This window comes from Nesoenas mayeri (assembly GCF_963082525.1).
Source record: "Nesoenas mayeri genome assembly, chromosome: 2".
Classification (NCBI taxonomy): Eukaryota; Metazoa; Chordata; class Aves; order Columbiformes; family Columbidae; genus Nesoenas; species Nesoenas mayeri.
In genome coordinates, this window is record NC_137543.1 from 89555970 (window position 1) to 89565965 (window position 9996).

General features: G+C 38.1%; 1 protein-coding gene across 3 annotated transcripts in view; it reads left to right on the forward strand.

Moving 5' to 3' along the window:
• EXOC2 (exocyst complex component 2) overlaps positions 1–5047 on the forward strand; it is a 128910-nt gene extending 123863 nt beyond the window's left edge. For all 3 annotated transcript variants that reach the window (XM_080340025.1, XM_080340026.1, XM_080340027.1), the window contains 2 exons: positions 559–618; positions 2874–5047. In XM_080340025.1, the coding sequence (XP_080196151.1) occupies positions 559–618; positions 2874–2967 (154 nt within the window). In that variant the 3' untranslated portion in view covers positions 2968–5047. The remainder of the gene's footprint in view (positions 1–558; positions 619–2873) is intronic.
• The last annotated feature ends 4949 nt before the right edge of the window (positions 5048–9996 follow it).

A 9996-nucleotide genomic window follows, 5' to 3' on the forward strand; every position in this document is an offset into this window, starting at 1 on the left:
CCTCCTCTAACCTCAACATTTGCCCTCCTTTGAGAGGGGGGCGGGTTGCACCTGAAGACCTCCAGAGGTCCCTTCCAACCTAAGTTGTTCTATGAATCTACATTGCCTCAATGTGAATCTACTGTAGTTCTCTCTGTAGGCCCCCTTCTGTAGGGGAGAATGCAGTGACCTGTCTACTGAGCACAGAAAGCCAAAATGAATGTTTTATCTGTGCTTCAAACTCTGATGGTCACTTAGGTTGAGGTAGAAGGCAGATTGACAGCCATCTGTAATTCTTGGAGAGTCCCAGATGTCCAGCAGAGTCTTAAATCAGCTGCTGATTTAACATTTCCTGTTGATGTATGGTATACATCACATTAGGAGTGTCAAGAGACCTTGAACCCATGACCACTTTATGTTCAATTTGCACATGGATGTCAGGTGTCAAGTTAATATTCTGTTAATGTATTGAAATAAGAATGGATAAAATATAGCACGTCTCCATGGAATTTCTGGAGAGAAACTGTGAATGCTGAGACTTGTACCAGTGGAATATGAGTATTTTTGTTTCCCTTGCAGCTCAAGCTTTAAGCAGGCTTTGGAAGCCTTGCCTCAGCTCTCAAGTGGAACTGACAAAAAGTGAGTATAATGCACCTTCTTGTGTCCTTTCTTGTTTCTGGAGCCATTGTTTTTTACTCTTCTATCAGAACTTTGTTATAACAGGGTTAGTGTTCACTGTATTTGACTCTTCTGAATTACAGAGCTGAAGCCTCTTTGGACAGAGTTGAGAATAAGCTAAGTGCTTGTTCATCATAGCCTCTTAAATTACACAGAAGAGCCAATGGCTTTGTGAGTTATCCCTCTTGCCCATCCTACTACTGTCAGTTCAATGTAGCTCTGTATTTATTTTGTAATTTATTTTAGCCTTCCTTGTTAATCTTAAATTTTCTGTGGGGTACGTTGTCTTACTGAATTTAGCAGCAATTAAAAAATGACCAAGGAACAAAGTCCAAGCTTTTGCCAGGTGATATATGGGAAACTCTCGAAACTGACTTGTTCCATTTTAAACACAAAGAAGAAGGGTCTATGCTTCTTGCTTAACATCAGGAGGAGGAATTTTTTCCCCACCATAGCAACATTTGACAACCAAGATGTGCTGCGTTCAACCTGGCATTTGGTAGTCTGTTTATTAAGCATAGCTTAATAAAAAGTAGTATAGTAAAACTAGGATGGATTTGTAAATTAGTATATTATTGTAAGTATAGATGTTTCAAATTTGAGATAGATTGATATTATTGTACTTTCAGAAACTGAACTGCATCGAATCAGTTTGCACTTATCAGTCAATTTAGAACATTTTGTAGATATGTGAAGGGACTGTGCAGCCCATGGTCTGCAAATGTGCCTTCATCCAGATGTTCTCTGTCTATTTATTCAAAACTACTCCTTGCAAGCCACAACAACCCTCAAGATACCTCCTTGCTTTATTTAGCTCTTATGCTTTGTTAAAGATAGGAATCAATTTAGTTTAATGAGATTTCTTTCAACTCAGACTTTCTGAAACACCTGTAGAATTTTGTTTTTTCCCCACTTAATCAGAAGCACTTGAGCTTCATGGAACAGATGAGAATCAAGAACTATGTCACTTTTACATCTGCCTTGGAGTTGTGAGCCCTGGACAGTGCAAAGCTTGTTCTGTTGCACAGGTCATTACACTGTAATTGTCATTGTTCCAAGCAGCTCCTTGTAATCTATACATATTTGTGTAAAATGACACACTTTTGGCACTGATTTAGAGCTGTTCATTTCTGTTCATTCACACTCATTACTATGATAATACAAATAAAGCGGCCATAGTCATCTTCCAGAGGACCCCATAGTCATCTTCCAGAGGACCTACTGAGGGAAGCAGATACTAATTTTGTGGTTCAAGTTATTGTTCTTGGGTTTGTTTGGGTTTTTTTAACATGCCGTATAAATTCTTCTGTTACTGACTATTCAATAGTCACAGCTTGCCAAAAAGTTGAGGTGATACATGTCTGCCCTATGTAGTTTGTTTTTGAAATAGAGCAAAAAGTTCAGAGAACACGTTGTTCTCTAGAATACAGGGAAGAATGTAATATACAGGCAAGACTGTAGAACTTTGTAATGCATCTCCACTGTTTCGATAAATGTCTCGTACAACAGAGCCATCAACATCCTTGGTCCTACACCTGTAGTCTGTGGATTCTAATAAATATTATCCACTGCACCAAGTACCTTCTTGGCAGCTGTGTAGATGTAAATGAACCATTGTTATGCTCCAAAATGAGCTCATACATAGTTTGTTATCTATGAAGGACAAAAACACATGGTTGCCAATGAATTATTATTTCTTAGAGCAGTCATACCTACTTCTCTTTCAGCCATGATATTTAAGAGAAATCAACAAAATACCTTCCAAAGACAAGTTTGAGAACTGAAATTCACAATTCAACTGCACATGAAAAGCCACAGCCTTGACCGGGGATATTGGTTTTATGGTACATAGTTTGTCGGTTTCTGGATTTTCCCTACAGAAGTATCTCATGGCACTCTTTGCCAGTCCTTTTGCTATTGTTTTCAGCAAATGTCTTTCTCTCAAGAAGATGGTCTTTATCTGAAAGGAAAACCATATAAAGGCCTATTTTATCACCTTGATAAAATCTCTGTGGCTGAGTTGTCCTGTGGCCACAGATCATCCGGACACATTGCTGTATTTCTAAATATCTGTAGTATTTAGATATTGGAATAGATCCAATTTTAAGCCCTTTATTTAAGCAGACAATGTCCTTGAAGTCACAGAGTAGCCAAAACTTTTGGTAATTGTTCCCTTTTCAGAATCTGCCAAAGTTGTAACTATTTTCCTTTTACAGGTTACTGGAAGAGTTACTAAACAAATTCAAAAGCAGCATGCACTTGCAGCTGACCTGTTTTCAAGCTTCTTCATCAGCAATGATGAAAACATAGACAACGACACAATGCAGGCAACTCAAAAGACAAATGTGCTTAAACATCACCCATTTTTTTCTGCATTTCTTCGATTTCTTTGAAGATTCTGAAGAAAACAAAAGAAGTTTCACCAAAACAGAAATTATGAGATCCAACTCTTTGAGTAATGGTATGAGGTATACTGCTGAGTGAGACTTACGGTCATAAATAGCTAGAAGGAAGAGCACAATATGTCATTGGTTTTGCTGCTTCCTTCTTACTCCTTTTTTATTTTCTTGTTCTTATGGGCTTACTACCACTGTCTTTCTTTTGCCTCCTGTTAGTCAGTCCTCTTTTCACCACCAGTTTCTGAATTTGTGTGGAGGGGAATAAGGATCCAGGAGGAAAGAACAACTTTACTGCCATTAAGATATAGTTACACAAAGATCAAAAAACATCTTTCCAACAGAGAAGACTTGACACTGACTTTCATTCTGGAACTTAATGTAAGATGCAGGAAGCTGTAACAAGAGAGCAACTAATTGAAAATGGTCTTGTTTTGGGAGGTGAGGAATAGGTTTAATTTATAACTGAAACCATGACTTGCAAGTCAATCATGCAGTAATAACATGTTCTTCATGTATTTACAGTCATTTTAAGTGGGACTTTTCAGAAACAGTGCACTGAGTTTTCAAAGAATTTTTCACTGTCGGCTGTTTTCTTTTGCCAGTTCAGTTACATGCTTTAAAAATAAGTCTACAGCTCCTGTGGTATGAAATACTGAAGAAACATCTTGCTGCACATGTATTTACTCGTTAAAAAAATTGTGTGTAAGTAGTAATAGTATGTTCAATTGAAGCTTGAAACTTCAAATATATGTCATTATTGACTTCCAGGGAGAATCATTGAACCTATGGAGCAATGTTGTTTTGTTAAATGTTGTCTGTTCTAAGCTAGATGTAGTCTCAGCTGTTGGTATTAACTGAAATAGTCATCCAGTTAGTTGAATCTGTTAAAGGACTTCACTGCAGCATAATAAAATGTTAAGAAAGATTGGTCATAAACTCTCCTTGAATTCCTCACTTTCCAAGAAACATAATTTTCTTGTGAATTTTGCAGGTCTACATTTTCTACATTTGTATCAGACATGTTCCTAAATATTGAACACACATTTATCATCTTCAGGCATCTCTTTTTTGTAACATCATTCTCTTACTCATCTTCTGTTACAACAACTTGTTGCTTGTCTTTAAATCCTGAAGTCAAAGAAGATTACAAAAAACAAGAAGTGGTTGGTGTGGTTTTTGAAAAAAAAAAAAAAACAAAAAAACACAACTGTTCAAAGATACAATGAGGTTTAAAAAATAGTATTGGAAGTGGAAAAAGACTGGGAGACCATGCCCCATGCCAAAATACACTATCAGCAAGGGCTTGTGGAGAAGAGAGAGGCAGCAAGGAAATCAAAGTAACAGAACTGAAAGACCCTGACATTTAAAGCAAAGGTAAATGCTGAAAACAGTACAAGAGAAAATAAAGTGAATTATTATGTGAACTTTGAAACTCTAGAAAAATCTCAAATCAATACAGACTGGGGGAAAAAATGAAATAAAAAACCTAGAGAGCTTTATTTGTCATTTAAGAGAAAAAAATGGGAAGTAATAAGGCTGTAAAATATATCTTGCTAAAACTAGCTAAAGACTTCTGGGAAAATGTAACCATAATATGCTGTCTTGAGATATTCAGCCTCTGGAGATGTTAAGGCATTCTCCTACTATTGTATTTTGAACAGTCATGAGTAGTTCAGGAGGTGGGCAAAGAAATAATAAAAGGCGAATTCTGTATCAATGTAATGGGAGGGAAGGGACACAGAAAAAATACTTAAGTCCCCCAGTAAAATGATGGCGGAAAAAAAAAAAATAGGGAAAAATTCATTACATGCCTGGATATTAACCTAATGAAATAGATCAAATAACTAGCATGAGGCAATGAAGAAATTCTGCCCCTTCTCACCCAGAAAATGTTTATTTTTTTAAATTTATATTCTTTAGAAAATATATTTATGAAATGTGCTTATAATACATCATTGTTGGAGTTAAACACCTTCCTATAGCTCTTAAAAAGCCACTTAGAGAGTTTGAACCACAGTCCTGCTAAGTTTCATGCATGTGTTGAAGTTCAAGCGTGCCTGTCTTTTCGGGATCAGGGAAATTGTATTCCATAGCCTAAACCTCTGGCATCTTCCTCTAGTTGCATAAGAAGACCCAGGACTCCAACCAGTTTAATTTCACTGGGTAGCAACAGAGAAGGAAATGAAGTTTATTTCTGAAGTAATAGCATGTTTCTGTGGCTCTATTGATAAGTAGAGAGATGCAGATAGAACAGAGCCATAAAAAAGTAGCATAATACTGTTCAGAGCATGAAGCTGGAAAAAAGATAAACCTAGTTATTGCTTATGCTGATTCTACTTTAGTTAAAAATGCTTCTACATATGTTCGGGGGGGAAAAAATAATTAATTGTTGATATAAAGGAAGGTGTAATGGTGATTAATGTTTAAATTATGATAGAAGAATTTTATACACAAATTTTATACACAAACTTAACTCCTTTTTAACTTCAAATGTAGTGATAGGCATTTTCTGTTTCTAATCCAAGGGAAGGTAAAAAACTGCAAATTTCTAGGTTTGGCCTTGTGAAGAGGGGAACATCAAGACATGAGTGTTTTGCCATGGTTACACACAGTCATCAGAGATAATGCTACACAGGGGATTTACACCTTCAAACTTGCTGCCAGACCATATTTAGGTTACCTCCAGCCAAATTCTTTGAACCTGTCCTGCTAAAATACTCTTGAAGCTGTGTGATTTTCCTCAGAATATTAATTGATACAGTATTGATTGTATCAGTGGATGCAAATACTTATCTTTGTGTCCAAACAGGTCTCTGGACTCACTAGCAATAAAGGGGTTTACATGTTTCACACGTTTCGCACGTAGCGTTTTTTGTTCTTTTCAGTCCATAATATCTCTAAAATTCAGAAGGAAAAGATCCTTAACCTCATCAGAATTCATAGAAACTGAAAAATAAATGCAGTGCTCCTGCTGAAGCCTGAGATTCAAAATTCAGATCTGGGTCTTTAACATTGTAAAGCTCTGGATCTAATGGATTTGATGCATCTTATCCTGCAACAGGAAGAGGGGCCCCTGAGGTCTGTAACATCTGCAGCCTGCTTCTGTCTGTTAGGCATTGTAGTTCTGGAATGGCACTTACAATTCTAGCATCAGTCAGGAGTTAGAAATAGGCTGTGACTACGGTCAAAACACGCAACAGCACATGTTATTTAACTAGTAAAACACAAATATATTATGAACTAGTCAGGCTTCCAGCTAAGTTGAAATATTTGGGGATTTGTTAATCACGATGACAGACTTCAAATAGGACTTTAGTCCCTTTGGTCTGTTGGTGTTGCTGGCCTAGCCAGGTACCTGGAGGAGTTATGGGTGACAACCCTTACCCGAAAAAAAAAAAAAAGAAAATAAGAATAATTGTACTTTTTCAGTTTGTTTAAAAGATGTTTATGAGAGAATCTGGTAGGTTAACAATTCAAGGAAAAAAGATAACCAAAAATCCTGCTTGAACATTTATCCCTAGTTACATTCTGGCCTGTCCATATACTGATAAAGAGATGGTTCAATTTACCTGCTATCTCCTCTTCAACAATTTTCCTGTTCTTCTGTATTGGGAGTTAGTATTAAGTGTACACACGTTAGGGTGTTTGTAGAGCTAAGACTGCTCTTGCAGTGTTATCATATTGTTTCTTTTAATATTGTTGAAGGAAACCAGTAAAAATGCTAGATGGTTAATTATAGGCAAAAATAATTTTGCACAGGCTGTGTTATGTGTTAAGATTCATGTGGTTGACAGCTTGTTTTCTGACCATGCAGTACCTACTAGAGGGGTTTTTTGGCAAGAGATAAAAGGGAAAACTGGGAATATCAGCGAACAGAGCTTCATTAGGGAACATGATAGCCTTTTCTGTCATCACCTTATTTTAAGTTCTGTTTTTGTTTCATGCTACCATAGGTTAAAGAGTTTTGTGCAATTCAGCTCTCTTTCTTTTTGTGTTGTTTGAGCCTCAGAGTTCTAAAAGCTTGTTTTTCATGAAGATATTAAGAGAGCATGTCCAAAATGGTATATTTATTTCAGAGCAAGGTGTTTATCATGTAAATTATACACTTCTTTCAATATTACTTGACAGCCTAAGGGGGCTTTCATTTGGAGAGCCATCAATGCACCCTTGAAGTCTTTTGAAATAATGTGTGTGGTGAGTAACTTAAATGACACAGTTTACAACATTTATCATTGCACAGAACAGTGAGGGGAAACTTACTTGCTGCTTTTGGAGTAGCAGCTCTAACAGATCTGCTGCACTTTATTTTTGTGATGAAATGGAGGAGACTGGGGGGCTCCTTTATTGCACGTTACTTTTTTCTAGTCTGAACATCCAAGATCTCTTTGTTTCTTTTCTCTCATGCCCTCACTATTTAAAGGCTTGTAATAGATTTTGTACAACTCTTCTGCAAGCAGCCCTCTTTGAGGTCAAGACCAAGTAAGGGAAATCTTCAGCCAAATTCCTTTTGAATTGGAAAATTTAAACAACTTGAGGAAAAAGTAGTAAGACAATGGAAAGTGGAATCCAGCCTTATTTGTAACAGATGCTATTAACACATACTTAGTTTTATAGCCTGTTTTGGCACCCTTTGACCTCTTTCTTCTGAAATAACTTTAGTATTAAAAGTTCATTGCCAGGCAAAAGCACCAAAATAAAATGGGCTGATAGTCTCAATATAGCTCATTAAATACAAGTTAAGGGTTCAGAATTATCTTTTCCTTCATTCCTGAAATGGGTTTAGGGGCATGCAGGTAGGGGGAAGGACAACTTTGCTTGGCACTTCTGTGCATGATGACATCTGTGCAGTGAAATTAATGCAGTTGTGATGTGAGTGCAGATAAGCAGCAGGCTCTGTGTAGACTCAAGCCCGAAGCCCAGCATACCCAGCTATTTCTAGATGCACGGTGATCTAGAAACAACCACGAGAGTCTTCGTTTCAGTGGCAGGGACTTTCATGCTGCAGTACTAATGCAGCAAAATTTTTGTGGCCACAGATTCTGCTTCAACCAAGTGGAGTACCTCTCTCGCTTTTCTTGGTTCATAAGCAGATTTTTAATACAGAATGTCAAATCAGATAATTTTTAAAGTAAAATTAGCAAGATGAGACAGTCTTCTTACTGCTCATTACTCATTTTTTCTGATAAATTTCACTCATTTAACTCAATCATACTTCTGCTCACAGAGGTGCTTCCACTTCCAGCTTATCTTTTTAGATATTTGGTAGATAATTAAAATTCAAAATGTTAACTGTGCTAGATGTTTTTAGAACCTGACATAAATATGGGCAGACATAGATTTGAAAATAAATGGAGACCAGTGAGCTCTGAACAATTGCTGTAAAGAATGTTGGTAGACACCCGTTGTAACCCTCTTTGGTACAGACTGAATGGGGAAGGGAATCTCCATCCACGTCTCTTCAGACATCTCTGCCCCCTGATGCTGGAGAGCAAGAGAAGGTGATACCTCAGCACAGAAGGTGAGATGTTTCTTTGTAATAATTAGAGTGCTATGAAACTGAATAAAAAAAAACCCTAGCGAAAATTTCTGTCTCACAAGGATAAAATCTATTCTATATTTTGAAACTTCCATAGTCAGCAACACAATTGGGCTAATCCTGGTGCAGTCTCTGAGGAAAGTATCTCTTGGAGGCACATTGCAGCCTTGTGCAGCAGCAGTGCCCAGGTTGTCCTTTTTGAGCAGTTAAGTTGTGTGTCAAACGGCTAAGCTGATTTCTAGCTCACATAATCACTGACTGCATTACAACCTGGGTGGTTCACAGGTTAGTTCATGAGCAAAATACACTTTTTCCAAGGGTCCTGCTTATGTCAATGTTGAATCTCTTTTTGAACCTCGATAAACTCCACTCCTTCAAGACTCTGCATGCGAGTATATTCTCTATGTATGTGTTTTATCTCCTCCTAAGAACACTTGCTACAGAGACCCATCTGAATGGTGTTAATCCTATCATCCTTCAGTGCAGCCTGGTGAATGTACCCAAGGACCCTTTTCATAGCACATCAGAACTTGTGTGTTTACTTTTCCAGTACTCATCTCTTAATTTTATATGCCCAGCTTTGCAAGCAGAGTTTGGCACCTCGGATGAGATGTGGTCAAAAAACAGCAGTTGAATCATAGAATCATTTCAGTTGGAAGAGACCTTTAAGATCATTGAGTCCAACCATAACCTAACTCTAGCACTAAACCATATCCCTAAGAACCTAATCTAAACGCCTTTTAAACCCCTCCAGGGACGATGACTCCACTACTTCCCTGAGCAGCCTGTTCAATGCCTGACAACCCTTTCTGTGATGATTTTTTTTTCCTAATATCCAATCTAAACCTGCCCTGGCACAACTTGAGGCCATTTCTTCTTGTCCTATCACTTGTTACTTGGGAGAAGGAGTGCAACACTGCATCTCTTTGCCTGCGCCTACAACCCCTAAATATGGTGGGCAACTCTGTTGTTACCATCACATTTGGGGGGGCTCTCCTGCAGCTGAGTACTGCTACAGGCATCATCCTCATGCCTGAAGTGTAACTGCAGCCATAGAGCTGAATTTGTCCTGTGCCCTCCTGCCGCAGATGCTTCACATTGATGTCACAGTCGGGATCTTCAGGAGCCTAGGTAGGACACGCTCTCAGGAAGAGGGCCTCTGGTTTCGTGTCCTCCCTTGCCTTTGGCAGCCATGTCAAAGCTCCTCTGCTGTAGGCTGTGCTGAGATAGGGAGTCCCCATCCCCATGGTTTAAGGTGGGCAGGAGGGAATTCAAGGTTTCTTTGGTCAGAAAGAAGCAGCAAAGTGGTATTTAATTGTCTAAAGTGATAACTGAGGACAGGATGTTAGGAATTGGAAGGGACCTCGAAAGTTCATCTAGTCCAATCCACTCCGCTGGAGCAGG